The 25,656-nt window shown below is 47.7% G+C and overlaps 2 protein-coding genes across 6 annotated transcripts in view; one reads left to right on the forward strand and one right to left on the reverse strand.

The window, feature by feature from the left end:
* The window catches only part of SEC31B (SEC31 homolog B, COPII coat complex component), a 31,625-nt gene extending 22,332 nt beyond the window's left edge, over nt 1-9,293 (forward strand). For 3 of the 5 annotated variants that reach the window (XM_015866734.2, XM_015866736.2, XM_015866735.2), the window contains exons 22-27: nt 849-953; nt 3,718-3,773; nt 4,972-5,118; nt 5,534-5,650; nt 6,722-6,793; nt 7,548-9,293. In XM_015866734.2, the coding sequence (XP_015722220.1) occupies nt 849-953; nt 3,718-3,773; nt 4,972-5,118; nt 5,534-5,650; nt 6,722-6,793; nt 7,548-7,727 (677 nt within the window). In that variant the 3' untranslated portion in view covers nt 7,728-9,293. The remainder of the gene's footprint in view (nt 1-848; nt 954-3,717; nt 3,774-4,971; nt 5,119-5,533; nt 5,651-6,721; nt 6,794-7,547) is intronic. The other 2 variants (XM_015866737.2, XM_015866738.2) reach the window with 2 other exon arrangements.
* Nucleotides 9,294-12,631: 3,338 nt separating this feature from the next.
* Nucleotides 12,632-25,180, reverse strand: WNT8B (Wnt family member 8B). Its single transcript, XM_032445626.1, has 6 exons — nt 24,481-25,180; nt 18,282-18,315; nt 17,250-17,388; nt 16,587-16,712; nt 14,864-15,006; nt 12,632-14,438 (listed from the first exon to the last, which is right to left on the reverse strand). Exons 1-6 carry the CDS (start codon nt 24,576-24,578, stop codon nt 13,881-13,883), a joined length of 1,098 nt encoding a protein of 365 aa, XP_032301517.1. The 5' UTR covers nt 24,579-25,180; the 3' UTR covers nt 12,632-13,880.
* Between the last annotated feature and the right edge of the window lie 476 nt (nt 25,181-25,656).

Raw genomic sequence — 25,656 nt, forward strand, 5'->3', positions numbered from 1 at the left:
TCACAAGATGCTGTCTTTTCAGGTTCCCAGTTCACCTTTGAGCAATGGTTTACTCCAGAGGCATCTGGTTTGACTGAAAGGGTGGTAGTTCCCAGGGAATGCATGGTGGAAGGCTTGCTGATCTTATCCCTGCTTTTTCTTCCTGTAACTTAAATAAGAAGTGCAGTTGAAATGCTGGGATAGAAAAGTGGTTCTTCTCTGTATGTGGTATACACCTTGCCTAGCTTCAAGATGAAAGTTCTTGTGCACTGTGCTACAACTCTCCTCATTGTTTATGTTGCCATAAGTCCTTGCCCTAGAATTCTCTTCTAGTTTCCTCTATGCAGTGCACTAAATCTGGAGCCTGTCCCCTCTGGGTCTGTGGGTTGTGTCCAGCCCAGCCTGCAAGCTGTGTGTGAAGTCCTTACAAGCATGATGAAGCAGCAGCATAGTGTTGGTCCTAGTTCCCAGTGAATGGGCATTCACTCTGTTTCCCACAACATCAGCCAAGCTGGTGCTTAATAGTTCTTTGCTTGCTCTCTAATGGGGGGTGGGTTTAGTCAGTCTGTTGAGACCCTTAACAACAAAGCTGACAGTCCTTAGATCTTTGAGCAGATGCTTTTCCAAGCTACACATATTCTGTTAAATGAAGGAACTGTGGTTTTGAGGTTTGCCTCCGCCTGGAATTGTTTGCCTATTTAACCAAAGAAAGCAAATCCCACTCTGTAGAGCCTATGGGGACTAAACACAAAGAGTCTAAGGCTGTTCAAATTTCTTCCGAAAAGCTAATGGATGGTAGTCCAGGGTCATTACTTGCTGGGTAAAAGCTGCTGGTGATGATGACTGTCCCACCCTGCCTTGATTTTCAGGTTTCTTCCCTTGGCTAGATCCCCACGTGGATCATGCAGGTAGTACACAGAGAAGCTTCCAGACCTGTCGGGGAGGCAGTGTTGCTGCTTGCAGTGAAACGTGGGGTGTGTGTGCATGTTTAGTGTGTGTGCATGCATGCATGCTCATTGTTATTCACTGCATGACTGGGAAGCTGCACAACCAAGGCAGAGGATATACTTGTCCAGGGGACTGGTAAGCAACAGTTGTGCGTGCTGCAAGTAAAATGAAAGAACTTCTGTTACTCATGAGTCTGAGTACAGAAGTCAGGGACTTCTCTATTTGCCTCCAGTTTTGGAAGATCCATGTCAGCTACTGGGCCAGTGGAGCACAGCCTGCTCCTTTCTTGGTTCTCCAGGCAATGAACAGTCCAGTGGCTGTAACTCACCTCATTTTTCTCCCTGTTACACTTTCAGACTCGTGCATGGCTTTGTTTGTGCTTCCCCTGGTTAGACTGAAAGAAAGGAGGTCCAATATAGACAATGATGAAGTAGAGCTTCCCAAGAAGAGTGTGGGGACTCTCTTCCAAGGGAAAAGTCCTCTTGGCTTTAGTTATTGGATAAAGCTGGGGTCTGAATCTCCATCTTTTGGGGGAAAGTCAAATTGTAGAGCTTTTTAGACTGGTGATTGGTACTGATTAAACTCTTTGGAATTCACTGATGATGGAAAATAGATATCTCCCAATCTATGCTATCAGTAGGGTAAGAATCAACGTCTTATTGGTGTGGCTCTGTGCAGTGATTGATTGTACTAGAGACCATCTGCCAGGCACAAAAGATTATCTAGAGAGTCTCAGCTTTGTGTAGGAAATCTGAATACTGAGTACATGCTTACAGCACTCAGCAATCCTCACTATCCTTGCTGTGTAGAACAGGGAGTCCAGAAAGGGAGTTGTCCTTCCAACAGGGAAACAAAGGGCTTGATGATTCCCTGTTAAAGGAAAGATGGTTCCAAGGCAATGACAGCAAATACTTCCTTGGGCTGAAGATGTTCTGTGATAATTCACTGCTAAGAAGTTCCTTTCTGGCAGCATTTAGCCCCAGTAAGTACTGATGGGACAGTATGGTATGCCTGGATGAGCAGTGCAAATAAGTTTCCTTGAGAGTGCTTTCTTGCCTGCTGCTGTCCTTGTTTTGATAGGTACTTTTTTTTTTTCCAACCTTAAAAGGAACTGTAAGACCTTGCAATCCAGCCAAACTTACTGCTTTGTAAACTCCTGAATGCAGGCTCGTGGAAAAATTCTTACTGGTATGCTGAAGGAAGTTCTTCACTTGTAGAAATCCCATGCTCTCAGAGAGCACCAAGGATAGGGTAAAGGATGATAATACGTTGGCTGATCTCTTTTCTGGCTAGGATAATCCCTGACTCCATCCTGTGACAGTTGTGGGTTTTCTAGCTTAAGCATCGCCAGAAACTGCTGCCATGGAGCATTCCGTTCAGAGTTGATGAGGAATTGTCTTTCCCAAGTAGCATAGACAAGGCAGTCAGGGTTTTATCCCAGTAAAATGCAGCCGAGTCCTGTCATCTCGTGTCTGCTGATTGAGTGCCTGGCTTAAAGACTATAATTTAAATAGCTGTTTCCTGTGAGGATTCAAAGTGCCACTGGACTGGAAGAGTGCCAGGGACTGCTAGACCACAAGCTTGGTGGGGGCCAGCAGAGTTCTAGGGCACAGAATCCCCAAGCTACAAATAAGTGCCAATTTAATTAAACTGCTGATCCAAACTCATCAGAGACCGAGTCTTGAAATCATGGGAAAAGGGAAGGCAAAAAGAGGCTGCCAGAATTTTAATAATAAAGGTAATTAAAGTAATGAAGCACCTTTAGCATCTTTACTCTGTGATTTTTAAAGCTCAGTTGAGGATCAGTGGCTCATTAAGTGTGGCACTGAGCTCCAACAATTTTGATATTGCCCCTTAGAATTATGCTGCTTTCTCGCAGATTCTTCCCATCTCATGGACTGAGGTTATTAAGATCGACATGACAAAAGAAGCACTGGGGTTTTCTGTAGAGATCCAGATACTCTTACAAGACAGCAGCAGACAAGGTAGTTGGAATTTAACCTTAGCAGAATGAAGTGTGGTTGCAGATCTTTTGATGTCATGTGACCTGATGGATTTTTAATTACCTGGAGTGAGGTTTGAGGCAATGCACCACAAAAATGTCTGCTGAGAAACCCCTCTGATCCTAAGGGATTAATTGGCCAAGTCTGTTCCTTTCTAGGTGGGAAGCCAGTGAATTTTCCTAAGTTTTGGTCCCAAACATGCTTTTGAAAGGGGAAAAATTCAACCCACCTCTAAACCCTTCCTCCTTCTATCACAGCAACCTCTACCACTGTGGAATTCCCCAGTGAGGTACTTGTGCAAGCATTAGTGAGAAAACTTCTCACTAATAGCTTAAAATAGCATAGCTTTTGTTGCAGTATCACAGCATTACATTTTCTGTCTAGGGAACCCCAGGAAGTCCCTGAACATACATTCATGCAAGGTTCCACCCTGACTCTGAGTCTGACTTCTTCAGCCTATGCAATATGTGAAAAGCTTCAGGTAGCTGCAGAAAAGGCTTTCTGTGTGGGACTGAGGGTGTTCCAGGACAGTCTGATCAGACATTGCCTTGTGGAGCATGTGTATGTACTCATGTGCTGAGAATGTAATTAAGAAAGAAAAGGAAGAAAGAACAGTTTCTGCTCTGCCAACTGGACCTTAAATTCCTCAGCTAAAATGGTCTGAAGGTGCAGTGGTGGGGAACTGGGGCTGTAAGCCCTTTAGCTAAGGGGAATTTCAAGCCATGAATTGATGCTGTGGCCATCTTCTCAAAGCCTGACATCTGTGTCTTGTTTGTTCTCCTGACAGCTCAGGACTCATGGACTGATCCCTCTGCTGCAAGAGGAGGCCTTCAGAAGAAAAAGGTAAGCTTTGGGCTGGAATATTTGCTGGTTGTCTTTTAGCTAGGGAACTCTATGCAAGAGATATGTTCCTTTAAATGCTTATTGTCACACTCAGCTGCTCTTATGTTGACCCTTCCAGTTCTACATGATGTGCAACACTAGGACTTCAATCTGAATCATCTCAACTCTGCCATCCAAACTTATATACCATTATCCAAGGTGGCTTTTTTAGAACGTGGTTATCATCTGTAATGTAGCATGCTCTCTCATTAATTCCCAGACTGAATATAGCCACCTATTGCTCGAAATACAGATTTAACCTTACTCCTGTGCACACACGTTTTTTGGATCAGATCGTGGTCAGTTCACACCTGACAGCTGGGGGCAGCATTTCCCCTCAGCACGGTGAGAGCTACAGTGATTTTCCTCAGAAGCTTGATACAGACTGATATGGCACCATGTTGGCCCTGCTGCTCCCTGCTTTGTAGTCAATGCATTGGAGGGCCTGTAAGCTGAGCAGTTTTGCAACAAATGCTCTCAATACCCCATTTCTGTTACTGATGCCTGCTTGCAGGTGTGACAAGAAGCTTCTTTGGCACCATTCCTACCCCCCACTCCTCTTCTTTAGCTTGGAAGAGACTTCTCACCCTTTTTCTGGCAGCGTAGCTGGGAACCTGCTTCAGGCTGTGCTCACTACAACAGGATTAGCCTCTTGTTAAAGCCATCTCCTTTTGATCTAGCCCTGTCAAAGTGAATCTATCCTGACTCTCTGGCTTAGCAGGGGCGCGATGAAGTGTTTGCAAGAGGATTCTCCCCCCATGTCGTGGGATTTTCCCCAGCACTTGCTCTGCTGGACACTTTACTGCTGCTAATCTCTACATTCAGGACTCGTGCCGTTGCAGAGCCAAGGCGGCTTTCTGAGGACCAATGTTTTCGGGGGCAACGGATCTCTTTGTCTGAACAATTCCAGAGTGGTTTTTTTGCTGTTGCTTTGACTGTTCATCTAGGATGCGAGAGGAAGGGCCCCATGCTCTTGAGAGGGCTTGAAAGAACAGAGATGTGTTACACATCTTGAGAACTAAGCTCTCTGAAAGTTACAAAGGAAGTTGCATTTGATTGTAGAGAGAGTAACCAGCCCTCTTTCCTTGGACTTGTATTTATGTTTGTTTTCAGCACAGATTTTTTTTTTCTTTCTTTCTTTCTCTTATTTTTTTGACAGCTGCCTGAGAAATTTGCTCCTCTAGCTCCTATCACAGCTCCAGTAATGAACCTGCCCACTGAGCCCCAGGGGATCCATCCTCAGCTCTCCAGGTTGCAAGAATCTGGCCAGTCACCCCCAGGAGCTCCCAAGGAAGGCAGCCTGCAGGTATCAAGGGAAAGTGTGATATTCCCCAGCCACCAACTCCTTGTCAAAATATCTATAGAAAAATATCATGCCTTTTGAGATGCTTATTTCCTGGCAGCTGCAGGGCTTATGTGCCTGCTTCTGAGCCCTTATAAAACATTTCTGCCTGAGTGTTAGAGGAATTGCTAGAATTGCTAGCAGCATGGAAAATGACACCTGTCTGTGACTAGAAGGGAGGCGGGCCAGACAGGCTATCAGCCTTCTGAAAGATGGGAATCCACAGAGACTTGAAGCTATACTGTAGTCTGTTCTTCCAGGTATTCTCTGAGTTTGCCAAGGGGTAAAATTCTTCCTGTTTGTAGTTGCAGGAAGGGAGTTTACCTACTCCCACCTTTTGTGCTCCTGCTGTTTATTCATCTATTTCTGTCTCTGTCAGTATCACCAGCTACCTGCAGAGAAAGTTGAGAAGAAGGAGCTGCCTCCTGAACACCAGGGTCTGAAGACCACACTTGAAGGGTTGGTGCAACGCTGCTCTGCTGTTGCCACTGATCCAGTAAGTCCTCCCTTCTCTGGTCTTTGGCTTCCTTGTCTTCACTGATGTTTGACTGATGTTTCTGTCAGCTGTAGAGAGGAAGAAGCTTCTCTACATAACCAGGTTATTTTCCATTTGATACCCTCCTTTAGGCTGTGGGATCTGAGATGCATTCTCTAACAGTTAATCCACTACCTCTTGTTGCCTCTCTGAGGCAATAGTTCTGTACTCCTAACTCTTTGAGGAAAGCAGAAGAAATGACCCCAACTAATTTAGCTTCCTTTTCCATGGTTTTGATGCTTAGCTAGTTACTGCAGGGTGGCTGGCAGTACGAGCTTTTCAGAGGGAAAGGCTGAGATACACTGAAAGAGAAAGCCATACAAGCATTGTGTTTGAGTCACTGTAACTTTCCAGCCCATCTCCTGGAAAGTGTTCCCCCTAGGGATGTTAAGACCTGTAGTTTGGACTTAAAAGTCTGAGGATGTAAGCTGATGTGGAATTTGAGAGGCTGGATTGGTAGAGCAATGCAATACACCTGAGTTCCTGAGCCTGCCAGCCCTATCCCAGCATTGCCCAGAGCTAGGCATTTCTATCCATAGTGCAGTGTACCTTTGAGTGGATTACCCAAGGCGGGGCAACCAGATCTCAAGTACTGAGACCCTTTCTCTGTGGTTACCTACAGTAGAAAGAATGTTTCCTCCCTTCCTCAAGGTGACCAGGGCTTCTGCCTCTAAGCTTCTGCTTAGGTGAACTGTGAGGTTATTTGAATGTCCAGTGGGTCAGTTGATGAACATTTCCCAGCTTTGAAAGTAGCTGTTCTGTCCAGTAGTCTGAAGGCACTGTTAGAAGGGACAAATGTTTAGGCTGTGAGGCAGAAAATGGGACAAATCTAGCCTCCTGTCTTGGAGACAATGCATGCATGTATATGTGCACAGCAAGAGCATGGCCAGTTTTTGTCACAGTCTCTGGCTGTAAACTGTCTGGTAGAGGTTGAGATGCTGCTGAAATTGCGGGGTTCTGAGGGGAGACCTGAGCAAAGAGCAACGTGACACAGGGAATTGTGTGTTTGAAGTAATGTCTGTTTTACTTTAGAAAACCCGAAGGAAGCTAGAGGATGCACTGCAGCGGCTGGAGACCTTGTATGACAAACTCCGTGAGCAGGCGGTAAGTGTATGCCTGCATTCCTTGTTATCAGGCTGGTTTCTTGATCCCATTTCTAAACTGTGCTGTGGGCCCTAGTGTCTGTTCCAGTATTTCCAGTACATACCCTCTTAAGAAAGCAAAGGGATTGCAAAACCTTATAATGCTCCTTGAGTCTAGCCAACTTTAACTATTCTTCCTTAACCTCGGTCCAGAAATAGAGTAAGGAAGAGCTGTTAGGGGATATTTGTAGGGTGGTTTTCCTCCTAGGAAGTACACTGATACATATGTGTGTGTGTATATACAGGTTCTAGATGGGGAGGAGCATTTGTAAAGGAATGTTCTGGGGGTGGTTATGAACCGAATGTATCTTCCAGCTAAGGGGATCCTGCTGATGTCAATTGCTGGAGGGTTATCAATTAAGGGAAGAACCTCTATGATATATTTTCTGTGAGTGTCCATTTAATGTCTGAATGGAGATGAGGTTCTGTGCTAGATGGACCTTTGATCTCCTCAAATACGTTTGAATATTCATTTAATATTGAAGTGTCATTACATAGGACCTGTGTTAAGTATAACTTAACTTAGGTTTTGGATTAGTATTTGCTATGGGCTAGGAAACTGAGGGATGGAGCAGTCTAAACCTCCTGTCAGTGCCCGTCTTTGTAGGTGCTGCATTTGAGGATCAGGTAGAGGGCAGGAGGGGAGGTTATAGAGGGAGTTGGGGTCCTGTGTCACAGCACTAAGGATGCTGACTCATTTCTGCTTTTCCCCACAGCTCTCTCCAGCTATCCTCATGGGTCTCCATGAAATTGCCCGCTGCATTGAAGCTAGAAACTACCAACAGGGTCTCATGGTTCACACCCAAGTGGTGAGCAGCAGCAGTTTCAGTGAAGTGTCCGGTTTCATGCCTGTCCTGAAAGTTCTAATGACCATTGCTGGCAAGCTGAATGTGTAACATGTGGAACAGCTGGTACAGTGCACATACTGAGCTGGTGGACTCCCTCACCTGTTGTTGTGCTGCAGGTTGTGGACTCTTCTTCTGACTCTGGAGAAATAAGTCTGTGCCTGGAACTGTGCTGGACCAGCATGCCTGGCCCTATCTACTCTCCAGACAACTAGGAGTCTGGATATCCTGGAGACTGCTCTCTGTCTCTCTCCCTCCTTTTCTCCTTCTCTATCCCCCCACATTCCCCTCAAATCCACTTCCCAGCCCAGGGCTCTCAGTTTCAGGTGTCCAGGTAGCACAGAGATCCCCAAGGACTGTTCTCTGTTAGGCTCCTTTTCCCTGTTCCCCTAACACAAAGGGGAAACCCCTTCCAGTCTGATACTGCTTTTGTATAGGAGACAAATAGCTGACACCTCGGGCTCTACTCCCTGCTGTGCCTCAGTGACAGCTGCCTCTTTTGGGACCTAAGCTGGGGTGCCTCTGCTCCATTGGGCTGCAGTCAGGATCTCTCCTCTGATTCCTCCTTTATCTTCATTCTAATTTTCATCTCATCTCTTGCTCCTCTGCTCCCATACATGCTTACAACTAAGGTTACCTGCCAGCCTACTCTGGGCTGACTTTGATTCTCTCCTTCTTCACCCAGCTCTCCTTTCATAGAAAGTAAACAGAAGACAGCTATCCCCTGCATCCTCCAGTATCCTTTTTCCCTCCCATAAGCTGAAGGCTTGAGCCTTTGTTTTAGGCCAAGGCTTATTTCTCTCCCTTCTAGTTCATGGAATTCTCCCATTCAGGAATAATGGCAGATTGGGATGCTCTGTATACTCCTCCCTAGAGCCAGCAGCCTTGTGTTAGGGCTAAAAGCTGCACTGGCTGGCTGGCCTTTTTTTTTAGGACAGTGGGCTTATTGCCAGCTGATGTCTAAAGGCTTTCTACCTTGGGATTTCCAGGCAGTCTAATGGCTTTAGAAGCAACAGGGATTGTACAGGTCCCTTAAAGACCAGCCCAGGCTTGAGCAGAAGGAGAAGCCTCCTGACACGATAGTAGAAATGTGCTGCAGTCGATGGCATTGTCAGGTGCCAGGGACATGGCTGTACTGATGCTTTCCATTACTGTGGTGTTTCCTCGGGGGTAAAATAAGTGAATGAAGCATGCCTGTCCTATGGAAGAAGTCTGGGAAAGCAGATGGGATTTTAGAGCACTTCCATGTGCATCATTTCTTCTGTTCCTCCCTCCTTGCCCTCTTCTCTTTCACACTAACCAGGCAGTGCAGTCCATGGACCCCAGCTGGGAGCGAGGCTTCTCAGTGTTTGGCTGCAGCCAGCCCCTGCTTCCTCTGCTTGCTGCTTGAGTGATAATGCCATCGTGGGTCTGTGGTTCAGTGACATACACAATTCAGCCTGCTCTACTATGAGACTTAGGAGGGAGGGGGATCAGAAAAGGGAGGGAGAGGGTACATCTCATTCTCTCTTTTCCAGGTCAAAGTGCCTCCTTGTTGCTGCTTTGTTCTGTTTCTATTACTGCAGTTTGATACACTGAGAGATTACAGAACAGTGAAATAAAAGCTGCGTTTTGTGATGGTGCTAGCTTTTTTTCATAGTGTTGATCTGAAGGCAGTTGCCTGTCATGTCTGACTAAAGGGTTGTTTCTCGGTTTTCAGGGTCACCCACAGACTTTTCTGCTTGGGTTGAAGGAGCAGATTTTAAATGGTATGGGGCAAACCAGATCATGGGCTCTGCTGGTGTGGGCAGATAATATCCTGATGTGCTGGGACCTCAGGCCTTACCTGCTCGCAGGTCTGCAGGGCCAGAGATCTGTTCTTCAATCACTGTCCTTAGCTGTGACTGTCCATCTGTGTCAGGCACAAGAGGGTTCATGAGATGGCTGGAGTTCCCCTGTGGAATCACAGTGGTGTTGGGGGATTTTATACATCACTTTAGCAGTTGGAAAGGTGTCAGTAAGTAAAGAGCCCTTGATAATATCCTCTCTTGATGGAAGACAGTGTTATGCCACTGAAGCAGTTTTGCTTAAACTAGCATGCTGATCTGACCTCCTCTGCAGAAATCAAATGTATCCACTGAATTGACAGTCCTTGCCTCTGGTTAATAACTTCTAAATCTGTTGGCTGATTTCAGGTAATCTTTTGAGGATATAAGAAGGCTGAAGTGGAACATCAGTACTGAGATGAAGTGGGGAGAATGCTATAATTTCCCTCTCTTTGTATGCTGCCAGGTGGCTAGCTAGTATATTTGTATGGGCCAGCCATCAGCAGACAGAAAACTGAAACATGCAGGGCTGTACTACACAGTTTGTGGTTGGAGGACTTGCAAGGCAGTAAAGGTTGAAAAACGTTGGATGGGGAAAATAAAAAGACCCATTGCAGGGAAAGGAGCAGAGCTTATGAGATTCTTAAGGTATTAGAGTGACAGTACATGCATTAAAGGAAAACCAGCCTTTGTTATTTCTTCTCCTAGAGGCAAATGGCAAATGTCAGGGAGACTTACAGAGGTGAAGCAGCCAAGTGGGAGCAGTTAGCAGCTAGTGTGGCCTCCCAGCTCTCAGGGAGTTGCAGGCTGATGATTAAGGACTGCACAGGTTGCGAGTGACATCCATTTGCTTAGTGAGTATATAAGGAAAGTCCTTAGGCATTTTGAGGTCATTTAACAAACCCAATAGTTGGTACTCTGTCATTCTGGACTTTGTTGTAGCACCTGTGCAGCTCAGCCCTTTTGCTTCTTTGACTCAGGCTACTTGTAACACTGAGAAGTACCGATTTTTTTCCAGCTGTTTCTTGGATGCCCTGGACTTCAGTTTCCTTGTGCATGCGCTACTGTTGCTACCCATGGGTTCTTGCAGAGACCAGCTCCTTATCCTTCCTTTGCTGTGAGTCCTTTCTTGTCCCCTCTGTCCCACTGTTGCTCAGTTCTGCTTCAGGTGAGCTCCATCCCTAAAATTTATTAGGGAAATTAGGCAGCAAGGTGACCTGCTCAGAGTTCTTGGGGAGACTTGTGGCCAGACCTCCATCTATGTGGCTTTGGGGCTTTCTGCTGCATCACAGATGCTGCTGGAAAGCACTGCTTCAGTTGCAGTGCTACAGCCGGTACCAGTACGCAGCCATGCTTTCCCCCATGCAGGCACATGTTGCCGCAGCATCCCTGGGCAGCTCAGCATGGAAAAAGCGTTTTCTGTTGGGTGAGAAGGCCCTTGGGTTGACAAAGAATTTGAGGGGGTGGGTAGGAGGAAGGGATCCCTGGGCATGGAGAACAGGGCTCTAATCCTGTTGCAGATAACATCATGTCTGCGGGCTAGGCTTGTGTGTGTTTGGGGGAGCTGCAGGGGCAGAGATTGTTAGGCAGTATTTGTTTGTAAAGCCACTTGCTCTGAAGATAATGCTTGCACTAACTTCTATTGAGGGAGCAGTGTGAGTCCCTACAAAGTCCTTTCCCAAAGTGTCTTTGAAGCCAAGAACCCATTGAAAGGAAGAAAGGCCAAGAGAGGGGATTAGTTTGTTCAGCAGCTGTGAATTTCAGTGGGAGGCTGATGAACTCCAAAGTCTTTGTTGGGATTTTTTTTGTATGGAGCCCTGCTGGAGGGAGAGACCCACACGGGGGCCGCGGCCTTAGACAAGAAGGAATCCGAAGCGGCAGGGAGCTGTAAGCGGGCCACAAGGACTTTTCCCAAACACTTTGCGGAAAAGGTGTTGTGAAGAGAGCGGAGGGGGATTAGCATGTGAAATGACACTTTCCATTGACTCCGCAGAGGGGAGGGGAAAAGGGCCGGCTGGCTGATTTATTAGCATTTTGTTCCCTTTTCTGTTCTGCTCCCCGGCAGCCCCCCCTCCTCCCGGAGACCTCTAAAGAGGTTTGGATTGGAAAAGGGAGCGGGGGGTGCGTGTTTGTGTGTCATCTGGGCGAAGGTGACCACCTGGGAAGCTGAATGTAAATATTTCTCCTCTGAGGAATGCGCCTTCATTAAACCGAAATGAATACATGGAAGCATCCAATCCCACCGCACAATGGCCGCAGTGCCTTTACTGCTCAGGGCCGCTCTCACCGGGGAGGGGGGACCTCTCCGGGCCCCGACCCGCTGCTGAGGTCAGCACATTCTGCAGCTGCGCCGTCGACAATTTTATCCCGCAGGAAGCCAGGCGTGCCGGTGGGGCCCTGCTTGCAGCGCTACAGCAATGCGGGGATGGGAACCCGTTCCCCTTTGCCGGCAGGCATCGCTGTGTCCAGTGGGTGCAGCCCAGCGGGGTGCCTGTGTGGGGTATGGCACACTGCAGCAGTGGGAGCTCAGAGAGCAGGGAGGGGAAGCTCTGCTCTGTGCCTCGCTGCTGTCCTCAGGTCAGCTCTGTCGGGCTATTCGCCCCCCTGCCCCATGATGCAGCCCCAGCACAGGGAGGCAGAGCACAAGGTGGTGGGCTGTGACTTAATGGGAACCTTAGTGCACACAGCTGGGGGTTGTGCATGGAGCAGGAGTGTTCCAGCTTTCCCTGAGAATGGGCTGAGATGGTTTCTTGGAATCTGCCAGATTCCTGCATGGCGTGGAATCTCTTTCTCTGGTGAGACCTCAAGTTGCCCTGGGTCTGAATGTCCATCCCCAACAATGAAGCCCAGAGATGAAGGGGATAGTTGGTAACTGAGGTTCATACAGACTGCTGAGTATTTTCCATGTGTCTGAAATGGGTAAGTGGGCCCCTCTGCCTCCCTCCCACCTTCTTTTCCTCTAGGCTCAGGTGAGCTCCAGGAAACAGCAAGCCCTGTCTTATGTTGGTAGGGGCCAAGGTGGGAAAACTGCTCAGCTCTTTTTGTTCTGAACAGATGAACAGCTTGGTTGTAGTCTCCAGAGCTGTAGCTATGCACATCCATACATGCAGTTGGACAGACAAAACACCCAGCTACTTGGACACGACAGAATTTTGCAAGCACTTGGCTACTGATTTATTGCATTGGCTATTCCTTTACAAATATTGGCTACAAGACAGGTCTAAGGGCCAGTAATTTAACTCTGCTGGCTTCTCATCTGTCCAGAGATACTTCAAACAGCAAAGTAGAATATAAATTGACAGCCCTGAGGAGATCACTGAGGGTGCAGTGAGCTTCCCCTGGGTCTGCAACTTGACAGCCTCCTCCCACCCTGCCTCAGCCACAGCAAGGGAAAAGAGATGCATCAACCAAATCTTAACCTGCTGCTTGCTTAGCCTATAGAATATATACAATAAGATGTAGAGGAAAAACTGTTATGTGTACATCACAGTAACTGTGCAATAAATTAAACTTCAAAGTGCTTCACTTTCTTATTTACAACACCATTAAATAGTAACTGACTTTTTCTCAGACTAGGGGGAAGTATATAGTTATGTCAGTTAGCTGACAGGTGAGTGCTCAGCAAGTATGAGGAGGGGAATGGGCTCAGATGCCAGCTCCTCTCTGGGAGAGATTGGGGAGGGAAGGTGGACTGTACAAGTGTGAGGGCATTGTTGTAAGAGGTGGGAATGAAGTGGGGGGCAGGCCTGGAGGCTCAGAGGATCCAAAACAAGTGTGTAAAAAAGCAACTGATGGGTCTCTTTCCTAGGATAAATATTTAATGAGCTGGAATCTTGCTGCACTGAAAAGCTGAATTAAGCTGTGAAAGATGGGAGGTGCTGTCCAGGTAGCTGGCTCACTGCAGGAAGCAGTTTCATGCCTTTTCCTCATAGCACGGGGTTTGATAAAAGGCACCATTTTTCTTTGAGGGATTCTATTTTTTTATGGCATGAGAAACCTTTTTTTAGGGGCTACCACCCTGAGTGGTTTGGTGATGCCATCTAAGCTTCCTTGTGCTTTCCTGAGTGTTGATCATACTTGCTCAAAGGCCTGGAGCAGTGTGAGCTGTACTTGTCTGGGGATCAGGCAGGCTGAAAAGAGCAGGAGCAACAGAGGGCAGCTGCTTTTTCAGCTGTAAAACTATAGTCACTGGATAGAGTGATCCTAGGCTGAAGGGACTAAATCTCACCTGGTTTTGCCAGCACTCAAGTGCCTTCCCAGCCTCATCCAAGCCACACACTGAGGTGATGTTGGGTGAAGGAGCCTTGCTTGGAAATGAGATAAAACTAACTCAAAAGGAGGAAGGGAAGGAAGGAGAAGAGAGGAGGGGCAGACAGGACCAAGTGGGAGCAGGGGGCAGTTAGAGCTTCCTCTTGAGCTTGCGGCTGGCCCCGCCACCCCCGCTCCGCTCCCGCTTCTCTTTGCGGACACAGAAGTACTTGGTGACCCGCTTGCGGCACTGCTCACACCGCACGGCACAGCACCAGTGGAACTTGCAGTTGCAGCTGGACACCATCTCAGCCCGTCTCTCCTCCACCGCCAACCCACAGTCCCCACACAGCCGCCGGCAGCTCCGCTTCTCCCACTTGCTGAGCGCCTTGCCTCTCTTCAGGCACTCCCGGCCCTCCGTGCCCAGCAGCCCCAGCGTCTTGTTCTCCAGGCAGTAGTCAGGAGAGTCTTCTAAATGGACCAGCTCCTTCTTGGAGATGGAGCTGAAGGTCTCAGCGATGGCCCCCCGGCTGGCAGCGCTGTTCCCCACCCCCTGCAGCAAGTCCACCTTCAAGGCCTTGTGGTACCTCTCCTTGAGGTAAGTGCCCACCTCGCGGAACTCGGGCAGCTGCAGCCAGCAGGTCTGTGTGGTACAACTTCCCGACACACCGTGGCATTTGCAAGTCCTCTTCATGGTCCCTTTGACAGCCTATGAGGTGAGGAAAGAGAGGGGATGCAGGAAAATAGCCCAGGGGGATCACTAGGGTCATTTCTGTAGTGCAGGTTATGGGTATGTCTGGCTTATAATTGTGGAGGGGTCTGCCATGACCCCTCCTTGTTCAATAGCCCTGCCCAGGGAGGGTTGGTTGAAGGTCCACATTGGTTTCTCCAACGTGTGCTACTTCTTGAAGAGGGAGAAAGAGAGCAACAGAAAGGAGTTAGCAGGGTGTGATAAGTTTGCTACGTTAGGATGAACACTATCAGTATTGCTACCCTGCTCCCCCTCTCCTCAGCAGAATAGTTGCTTTTACTCTGCATGCAATTTTAGTTGTGGCAATTAGTGAGACTTCATAGTGAATGGGCAGAACAGATCAGATGAGTGCTTCCAGGTTTGGAAGGAGGAAAGGGGCTCACCTTTCTTCCTGCCTCATTGTTGTGCAGGTTCATAGCAGCTCTGGCATCTTGTCCAGTCTCCAAGGCATCCACAAACTGCTTGGAGATGGCTTCCCCAAAGCCCACGTTATCACTGCAGCCTCCCCACAGCCAACCTTGCCCACCTGGGAAAGGAGATAAGAGATGTAGTACCAGGGAACCAGCCCCTCACTGTTCTGTGGCCCCCAGGGTGAGAAAGGGTGATTGTCAGCAGTGATGGAAGGAATGAAGGCTGGGGGGTGAAGCCAGCCCTTTGCCTAGAGGTACTTCTGGACTCCCTCCCCTTGGGCTCGTGCCATTTCTACTCAGGCTTAGGCGACAAGTGGTCCATGTGGGCAATGAAGGAGTATATGCCATACCTATGTGATAATGCCAAGGATTTTCAGGCTTTCTATAGAGCAGGATTCAGAATTCATATGTTAGCACTCCTACATTTCATCCTAAGTGATGAAACTTTGGATCTTTAATCCCCTCCCCTCCAAACATGACTTTATCTGGTCCAGTCTGGGTTGCAGGGACAACTTGCCTGTTCAGAACAGGTTTGTGAGATGGATTAGCCAACTTGTGTGCATAGAATCAGAATCCTTACAGCCAGAAGGGATGTCCTGAGTGTATATCCCAGTTAGTGGGAACAGAGTCCCCTCCACCAGAAAAACAGCCCAGCCCTGGTACACCTGTATGAAGGAAGCCCTCTTTTTGATATACACAAAATCTCAGGCTGATGTTGGGCATCTGAGAAAGCTCTGATTTTCCAGTTATCATAAAGAAACAAGGGAGTCAGCACAGATTGGGAAACTATGCAGGAAAGTGTGGAAAGTACTTTTTCTAACCTAGCGTGGGCTTGATAATCTAGCACAGCTGCCTGGAAACACATCATGCGGTTTCTGCTTTTCTTCCTTGAGAAAAACACCAAATGCTCTGGGAAGAATTGAAATCTGAAATATTCGGAGCCTTGTGTGCCTCGGTGGTGTATCATGGGCATTGTGGTTTAACTGGTCTTGTGCCTTTTGTCCCTGCAAGGCCATGCCATTGCCTCTTGCAGGGAGAGGCAGAGGTGCATCTGTGTGTGATTGCAGTGGATAACAAAGAGAGAATAGAAACGTGCAGCTACAGCAGCTCAGAGTCAGTGCAGTGATATCTGGAATGGAACCATAATGTTTTGGACATAGACAAGTTTCCTTTGCCCATCAAGGCTTTAAGTTCACACTGGAAAATTTTCATGAAAAACAAACATGTTTTGAGGAAAGAAACTGTAGCATGACTAGCTCAAATAACATTTGGTGTGTCATTGCCCCCAAAGTCTTGGGCTGAAGGATGGTCCATCCCAGACCTCAGCAATGGCTGTTGTAAAAACTGTTAGCCAATAAGCAAATTACTCAATACTGGGCACTCCAGTGGAATTTGTGACAAACTGACACCTGCAGCCTGCCAAGTACAGCTGAGTAAGGAGAGGCTTTTAAAAGATTTTGATAATTTGAAATTGGACTTCTTTCAAAACACCCAGACTTCACTGTTGTACGAGATCTGAGAGGAGAACCAAAGTGATGAAGCCCTGGAATTTCCCACTAAGGCTGTCCAGCAGCCGCAGGCTGGGTACAGCAGGGGTGGGGCGCCATCCTGCTTTCCCCAACAATAATCTTGGTGGAGGAGAGCTTCCTCCAGCAGCCCAGGGTTTGGTAGAGGGATGATAGCTGTCTTTCCTTACCAAGCTGCCCATTGCGGGAGTCATCACAGCCACAGTTGTCAAAATCCCCCAGGCTGCAGTTCCGGGTCAGTGTGTACATGACACCTGCAGAGCTGATGGCGTGGACAAAGGCAGTTTCTCGGTTTGCTGTCAAGCAGAAACACAAGGAGAGCAAACATGTTAAAGATTTCATGGCAAGACTGGTGTTAAGAATGGCTCCTGCCATGCATGAGACTGAGTCAGATGATGTTTGCAATGAGCAGGGTTGTGTTGGATGGAAAAGAGGCCCTACAGGTCAGATTAGCTTAGTTTTGGATTGAACTGCTTGAAAATGGAAGTTCCTGGTTTTGATCCAGATCAACCAATGCCATTTCTAAGGCTGAGAAAGAGTTTCGCACCACGCTGTCGTGCTCACCAGTGGTTATATAGCATAGATGCCTAAATGTCCCCACATCTTACCGATACATCTCAGAGAGGAGGAAGCCCACTCCAAGGGTCAAAGCTGTCCCCCACAGCCCCCTCGAGCCTTGTCTTCTGCCAGACCTCAGCCCAGCCTGCCCCAGAAGATGGGCAGCCCAGGTGGGGATGAGACAGAAAAGGAGGCACTTGGGAAGGGAAGAGGGGCTGCTGGGCCCTAAGCTGCAGCAAGTGGGTCCCAGTAGTGGTATCCAATGCTTTCCTTACCGCTGCGCAGCCCGCCGTGGCTGGAGAGCTGCAGTGCCCGCTCGGGGCAGTTCCAGCGATCCCAGGCGAATTGGAACTTGCACTCCTCGATGCCACTCTGTGCCCCAGCAGCCACACTGCTGGAGTAGATGAGGTAGGCCTGGGAGGAAGCAAGGCAGTGGATCAAGATGGGGACAGCATCAGCCTGGCACTGAGGGTCCTGCTGTGTTGGGGTCTAGGTGTGCTGAGAAGCATAGCCCCAGTCTTGCCAGGAGGCTGGCAGTCAGCTGCAAAGGACTTGTGTACCATCTATGGAGATAAGATGTGCAGAGCTGAGGGGTTGGCCTGAGCTTAGCTCTGTGAAGTCTGCTGGTTGCCAACAGCAGCAGGAAGTGCATTTTCTGCTGTGCTGGCTCAGAGGCTCCTGGAGAGAGAAGGCCAAGTGGAGCTGCGGGCTGCTAGCCATGTGAGGAGCTGTGTGGCATCCAGCCCTACAGTGAGGGAACCTCTTGTCTCTCCAGTGTAAGAGGATTTGGTTTTTGAAGATGTTTTATTCAAGACAAACAAAAATATGAGGTGAATTTCACAGCTGGTCCTGGTTAGGAAGTAAAGGCTCTGAAAAAGGGGCAACAACCATCGAACACCACTGAATGAAACCCTGGCAATTCCAGCTGTGCTTCTTGGGGAATGTGTGTTCTGCAGAGCCTGCAGCAAATGCTCCTTCAGCTGGATGAACGTGGGTCCTAATGCCGAGCTGGTCAGCAGGAAACAATGGATGACAGGTGAGATTGGCAGCTGGGGTCAATAGACACATTTCCACAATCTGTCCCAATCAGTTTAGGAGGGTCCCAGGCCCCTTTGCTGAGGGCTGCTGCAGCCTGCAGTGCTCTCAGGAGGGCATCCCTGGCCCCCTCCCCTGCCTCGTTCCTGTGTGCATGGGGTTGAGGGGACCTCTGGCCAAAGCTGGTTGGAGAGGTGTGGGAAGGAGGAGCCCCCCTTCCCTCCCCTGGGTATAGTGGGATCAGGGGCAGAGATCAAAGAGATTTCTCTTACCTTGGGGCCCGTCATCAGGAAATTATTCACTGACCTGGAAGACAGAGACAGTGTCAGTAGGGAGGGGGTGATGGTGGAGGGGCCTGGAGAATGCCTGGCATCCCAGGGCTCTCCTCTCACCCTCCCTGGCTGCAGGCACCTTTGGTCCCTCAGCAGCTTCTCCTGTCCACACCTGCTGGGGTCCTGTCTGCCTGCCCGCCCCATGGCCCCCTGTTCCCCATGGCTGTGCTCTCCACCTTCTCCACAGCTGCTCCTAGCACCCGTTTTTCCCTCCCATTGACCTCACTCACTGCTCCTTCCTTTTACCCTTCTCATAGCTGCTAGTTACACCAATTCCCCCCATCTTTTCTGCTCCTCTAGATATGCTTTTCACGATACCCAGCTGAGCTAAGGGTAGTGTTGCCCCCAGCCCCAGGAGATGGGCCATGTCCCTTAGATGGAGAATGTCACGCCACATCTTGATCATGGTGCATATCTCAGTGACATCCCCCTGCTTTGTGGTTCCTTCTTTTCCTGCAGTGCCAGGTCTGGCTGACCATGCTTTCCTCTTGCTGCGCCAAAGTGAAATTTTCTGATGTTTTCTAAGAGAAATATGAAGAAATTACACTAAATGTTTCCAAAGGTGCCTGTTTGCATCACTGCAAAATACTTCATTCTCACTATTCAAAGAAAATAATTTTTCTACTGTGAACATGCTAGGCCTGTTTCAGTACCTGGAGCCTTCAGCTCTGCAAGGTTCATGATTTCCCCTGTTCTGTACATCAGCAACTTCTATATCTTGTACAGAAGAGGAAAACCTTCAAAATGTGGGCCCTCTTTCTAAATATACTTCAAAGCAAATGAAAGGAGCTCTCATTTTTGAATCATGAGACTTTTGCTTGCCGTGATGTGACAGCATCTTTAACTCATTCCTCGTGCTTAGCAGTGGGAGGGGAGGAAAAAGCAAAGCAGCAATCTCTTCTCATTGCTCCCACCTGGGAGCTCCATGCCCAGAAGTCCCTGCCATCCCTTACTGAGATCTGCCATCTGCCCTGTGGATGACTGAGCTCAACTTCTGCCTTCAGTTTGGACAGTGGCTGCCAGCCGGGATGGACTGTGGCCTGACAGTAAGTTGTTCTCACCTGGATACTAGGGGCGGCCTGAGCACTGCACGTTAGCACAGGCTGTTTTGAAATCTGTGCCGAATGGTGTTCAGTCTGTACCTACAGCTAAGAGCCCGCTGCCCATAGCTTCTCTGTCTTTGCTGCCTGGCTGTGTGCTTGTCCAGCCACACCTGATCGCAGGCCAGCATCCAGCTGAGTATTTCTCAACTGGAAATATAATGGAAATCAAATGGATTCCAATTGATGGAAATCAATGGAAATATTCTCCACTAGCCTTTCCTGTTGTTAGACTCTTGAGCTCCTTTCTGTGCAACATCACAATCATATGCAGGATTGAGCTTTAATTTAGGGTCACTGAGACCATCTGAGTTTTGTTTTCCAGCCAAAAAGGCTTATTTCAGTGCAAGTGATCATGAGTTCCAGGACTGTGCGTGGTCCTGACTACCACTCAGATCTAGGGGATGAATTCAGGTTAGCTATGCTTGGCAGAAAGGACCAAGAGCAAATCCCAATGGTCCCCAGCCAGAAATAAAGCAAGAGAGAGCCTCAGTTCTCTCAGTAATGTGATGTTCTGCTCACTTTGCTGGTCATATCTCAGCAGAGGATGTTCTAGCTTCCCTGCCAGCCCTGTCCCAGCCTTGGTGCTGGGGCACACCAGGGCTGGCTCCAGCATTCCAGCAGTGTAGACCACAGCAGGCATTACTGTCCCCTGCCAGGGGACACAGCAAAGCTGTGCCACAGTCCCTTCAGCTAGAACAGCCCTAATAAGGATCTCAGAGATACACCATAAAAAGTAGGGCTGGCTATTCCAGCTTGTTCAAAACCACAAGAAACCTGACCTTTGCTGTTACTCACAACTGAGAAGGAGCTCAGAGAACTGGTTTGCAAAGTTCTTCTTTGGCAAGTCCACCAAGTATCTGTTGATACAGCTTGTGTTGGGAAAGGCTCCCCTGGGCCCCAATGGGAGGGAGGGGGCTGTGTCCAGGGCACAGTGTGAGAGCAGCACACCCTTCCCCTTTGTTTTGGGCACAGGATTCAGCCCCAGCTGTCCTTTAGCCCCAGTGGGTGCTTTATCATAGAGCTGGTGGCTGTTTTGCAGAGAAATTTTCCTCTGGGAGCCACTTCTGCATTGTATAACTAATTAAATATTTCCTGGGAACTGGTGAGACGGCATCTGCAGCCGAGTGATTGGAGCATCAGTAACCCAAATCACACAGGGGCATGAGCCGGGGCTTTTCAGCCTGTGTGAGCTCTGCGGGTCCCCATCCTAGCACAACTGGGTAGCAGCATGAACAAGTTATTTTCCGTCTGGTTTCCCTCCTGCCCTTTGCCTTGTTCTTAAGAGCTTTGCCGTGGGGACCACACTAACTTAAGTGCTCGTGGTGATGTCAGTGTGAATCTAAGGCCCTGGTAGCAGCTGTGAGAAAATTCTAGTGCAATGGCCTTGTGTCTGGAAGATTTAGGGAATTGCAAGTCACCTTATGGAGCTTTTCTGACCAAAACAACAGATGCATCCAATCTGCACTGCTTCTCGCTTCATTAATAGGAAAAAGTAAATTCATCACGTGCAAGAAGTATTTGTTTTAAACTCTTGCTGGCCTCATTTTGGACTGGAAACATGTGAGAAGCTGCTGGAGTGGCTTTAGGAGGGGACGGTAACGCACAATTCAGGGTTAACCAAAAACCAGTCTGCTAGCAGGCGTCGGGTGCCATAACCACACTGAAGCAACAAATCTGTTCCTCCCAGGATAAACCTCCAGCTTCACAAAAAGGCCAAGTTCAGGATTCACCAGTTCCTGATCTGCAGCTGAGCAAATGGTACAGTAGCAATTTCCCAGCAGGATAGTCTCAATGTTTTTATTAAGTCAGAGAGACAGAAGGCGCTTTCCCGGAGCCCTCCGGTCAGCTGGCAGGTGTGCTGCTGGGTGGCTTGTAGGGCTTAGAGGAGCAAAGAGTTAGTTCAGACCAGTATGTTTAACTCCTCCATTTAACTCTTGCATCTACAGGTGGATTCAGGAGAAGGGATGATGGGGCAGTTTGAGTTCCAGGGTGCTACCTGCTGCAAAATGGGCCATTCTATATCTAGAAAGCAGCTGGCAGTTTTCTTATTTATATCGAAATGGAACTAAATGCGGTAATAGAGACAGACTGTGCATTTTTGTCCCCGTGCCTATGGTCTAGCTAAGAAAAATGAGTCTCTTTCCTGAATGTAATCTCTAGTGGGACAGGGAGAAATTAAGCCATTTGTTGCGCAGAAGTAGCGCGATGCTGGAAATGCCACTGGAGCAATCTCTGCAAAGAAAACTGTGATAAAGAACCTCACTTCGTTCTTGTCTCTGCAGTGTCATTTTTTTTCCAGAAGTAATTATCCATATCACTAAATGAAGTGGGATGTAATCTGATCAATAGCTGCATCTGCACCCAGCCCACTGCCCATGGCTTCGTTGTCACCTGGCAGATTTACAACTTGCTGAAATGATTCTCTTCTTCCACACAGCTTACAGCTCGGAGCTACCTGATGCTCTTTCCCTGCACTTTCAGACTGCAGGACAGCATGACGTGAGCAGCAGCAGAGCAGAAGCAGCCAGGGAGAGAAGTCCTGAGTGCCACAGCCACCCTGGGCCCATGCAGTGCCCTGGGCACGGTGCGATCCCTTTGCTCTGCTCATCTGGGAAAAGCAGACCCAGGGCAAAGCAGGCTTCATTGAGTCAGGCACTAAGAAATTATTTCAAAGCTAATGCATAGCTATAGCAGGGGTTCTCCTTTTGAACCCAACAGCAAACAACTCTGCCAAGCAGCTGTCCCTTTATATTTTACACGTATCAAATGCTGATAAGCCTCTGACAATTCCTACTCATGCACAACTTACCCAATAACAGCACCCTGCTCCTCAGACCTTCATCAAGTCTCCCATTAAGGAACTTAAGATACCTGATCACCCACTCACACTGCCGTGCTGCTGATCCAGTTTTCTCTCTCTAGAGCTCTATTTAGATCATTACTGCCATTATCTTACACTTCTGTATTCTGATACAATTTCACTTTGGATCAGAATTTCATCCTCAAGTTATTAGAAAAACAGTGACATCAGAAACAAGGGACAATCCCGCAGATGTAGTTTAAAAAAAAAAGCCCTAAAAACCATTTAGAAGCAAGTTTCTAAAACAGAGGTTGTTATCTTATTCCCATGAGCCAGGAAACTGGGAAGCAACTTGTTCAGGAGGGCTTTACATTTTTTTAAACTAATTTTTCTCTGTTTCATTACATTCATTCATTGTTTTTTTTAGTTCTTAAATACAGCTCTGATACTTTGCCAGTCTACAAACATGCTGATATGGAGGAATCTAATCCCCACCCAGGGAAGGAAAGCAGTTACATGTATAAATAGCATTTTATTGCTGATCTGAATGGCTCCCCCTGCTCTGCTCCCTGTTTTGTGAACATCCTAAAAATCACAGGGAAAAAAAAAAAAGAAATTGTTGCATTTTAAGCAGTTGGATCAGATAATGATAAACAGCAAAAAATGCAAACAGGATTATTGCACGATTCCCATGAACCTTTTATTTCTCTGTGAGAGTTGAGGGACAGGGTCTGAAATATGATCATTTCAAATGAAGTTTGCAGTTTTCCTTTCTCTCGGAGTACTCTGACCTAGGAGATGGACGCTATCTTCAGCTATAAACTTTTCCCTGAGATAAAACCTTCTGAAAGGCAAGCGGGGCATTTAAACATCCCATTCCCACAGAAAATGTCTGGGATTTCTGTATTTAACATCACTTTGATGCTCTGAAAATCCACACCCTTTGAACTTTTTCTAACAAATGTTGATTTATTTTCTGTTTTAATGTATTTTCAAACCATTTATGTAGAGGAAAGCAAGGGATATATACAGACAGAGGGAAAAAAATGATATAAATCCTGCAAGAGTTTCTGCTGTTCCCAGCCTCTCTGCATCACAGATATCCCCCTCAATCAGAAAGGAAACTTTATCTCGTGTTCGCTACTGTAGAATACTTTAGAATATACAGGAGAGGAGCAGACCTCTGAGAGAATGGAGATTTCACTCCCACCCTAACAGGAGCGAGTTCCCATTTAGTCTTGAGTTTCTGCAATTTTGGTTATTCCACCCGCAGTGAGAATGTCATCGAACTGCTATGGGAGATGCAGGGGATTTTTGTAATTGAATGGGAAAAGCCTTTCCTTGAGATCAGTCTGTGACCCACTGAGCAAATTCCCCGGGGCATCACGGAAGGGAGAATAAATTTTGGGTACTCAATAGAAATCACACATCAAAAAAAATATATATATATCTACAAAAACAGATTGTTTGAGTCCATCTTCATTTGAGCATCGGCTAGATACACTAAATAAGGGTTGACAGTAGAGCTGATACAAACACAATCTCTTTCTGTTAGAAAGAATTTTACCCTGTAATAGATTTCTGGTGATAAAATAAAGCAACTCTGGGAATGAGCAGTAGGGCGCTGGGAGTGCAGATTTGTACTGATTGCTCTGCCGAGACCCAGCTGGTTGGAAACCAAACTGTAGCAAAAGCTTCTCCCTAGCAAACCCTAATATACGAATTTCAGGCGCATGTAATCCTGACCCCGTGCCTGCCAAGGAGTCCAGTTTCAGGCTGTTCTCATGGAGTGATGCTCACACACATCGAGCTTATCCCTGCTGTCTCTGAGCTCTTAATCAGGGACTGTCCTCTCCTGGGAGAATGAGAGAAGCCCCGTTTGATTTGATTAAGACAAGACTCACACAGACAGCGAGCCTTCGGAAAAGCAGAAATCCCTGCCTGTCCCAATGGGTACCTTCCCTAGGGGCTAGGTCTTTGCTCTAGGGGCATCTGCTGAAATTTAGCCCAGCTTAGGATTTGTCCCATAGAAGGGGGAAGAAGGGGAAAATCTCTGCTTAGATTGAGCCTTTCTGCCAATGGTTCTCTTAGAACTTAGCTAAGAGTCCGGTCCCACAGAAGACCACAATTGTTCTAATGGAAAGAGGAATATTTAGGAAGGTGAGGAGGAATATCCTTAGGGTCTCCAGGAAGGGCACCTGCCTGCCACACAGACTGGGGTGCTCCCAATACTCACCAAGCACAGCAGGGCTGGAAGAAGGGAGTGAGGAGGAAGATGCCCAGATAAGGGTCCATGTGAAACATAAAATCCAAATAAAGAGGAAAAAAGGACATCCTAAAAAAACAAAAAAAACAAAAAAAACCCAAAAAAACACCAAAAACGAAACAAAAACAACCAACCAAACAAAAAACAACCAACCAACAAAACTGGGTACCAACACCGAGGGGAAAAAAAAGAAAAAAAAAGATTAAAAAAAAACAGCAATAAAAATTAGGGAACGGATGGAGTTATTTTCCACCCAGCGCTCCTGGTGTGATGAAGAAGCGTATGCCCCTGAATCCCAACTTGTGTGAAGGTTAACCAATCCTAAAGTAAGAGCTAAAGGGGGTTGGTGAAATGGAGCCGCAGAACTTCCTAAGAAGAGATTATCTACTTAATTAAAGATTTTTTTTTTCCTAAGACCTTCAGCCAATCAGAATTCAAGTGCCAGAGAGAGATTGAACTGATGAAAAGAACACCCCAGGTTCCTCGAAGACAAATGCACCAAGAAAGGGATAAGAGGGAGGGAAAAGGGGGGAAAAAGGAGAGAGAAAGAAAAAGAGAGAGAGGGAGAAAGAAAGAGACAGCAAATCCCTTAAAGCAATCACTAGACTCCATCTCCATCGCATTGCCCTGCCTCTCCATTCCCCCCAGGGCAACAGGAAAGGCTGCTTGGGTGCCCTCTCCTGCTCCCACCAACAGCTGTGTGCTCTCAGCTGGGGTTGGGACCAGCCCACCCCTGCACCCTGTTTGGAGACAGATAATCAAATACCATCCCTGCCTCAGTTTCCCCCAGAAGTTTAAGGGGAATTAGTGCCTGTTCCCACCTCCATCTTCTCCTCCCTCATCATGGTGACCTATCCCAAACCAAGGCCCAAATCATTCTATAGTTCTACAAATCCTATGAATTTTAGCAGGGCACCCAGCCCATCCCTCCCGGCCGTAGAGGACATGTTACTGCCACACTACAGATGCTCCTACTGGCCCCATGCCAGTGGGACCACTCTTACTCATCACCTTTTCCTGGAGCCCTAGGAGCATCCTCTGCACTAACTCATGGCCGCATCCCAATGCCCCGTGGGATCTGTTGGGGAGGTTAGTTAGCTTCCATAAGGCCACTAGCAGATGGCTCCTTGCCCTTCTCTTCCCTGC

Source organism: Coturnix japonica, chromosome 6 (assembly GCF_001577835.2).
Source record: "Coturnix japonica isolate 7356 chromosome 6, Coturnix japonica 2.1, whole genome shotgun sequence".
NCBI classification, from domain to species: Eukaryota; Metazoa; Chordata; class Aves; order Galliformes; family Phasianidae; genus Coturnix; species Coturnix japonica.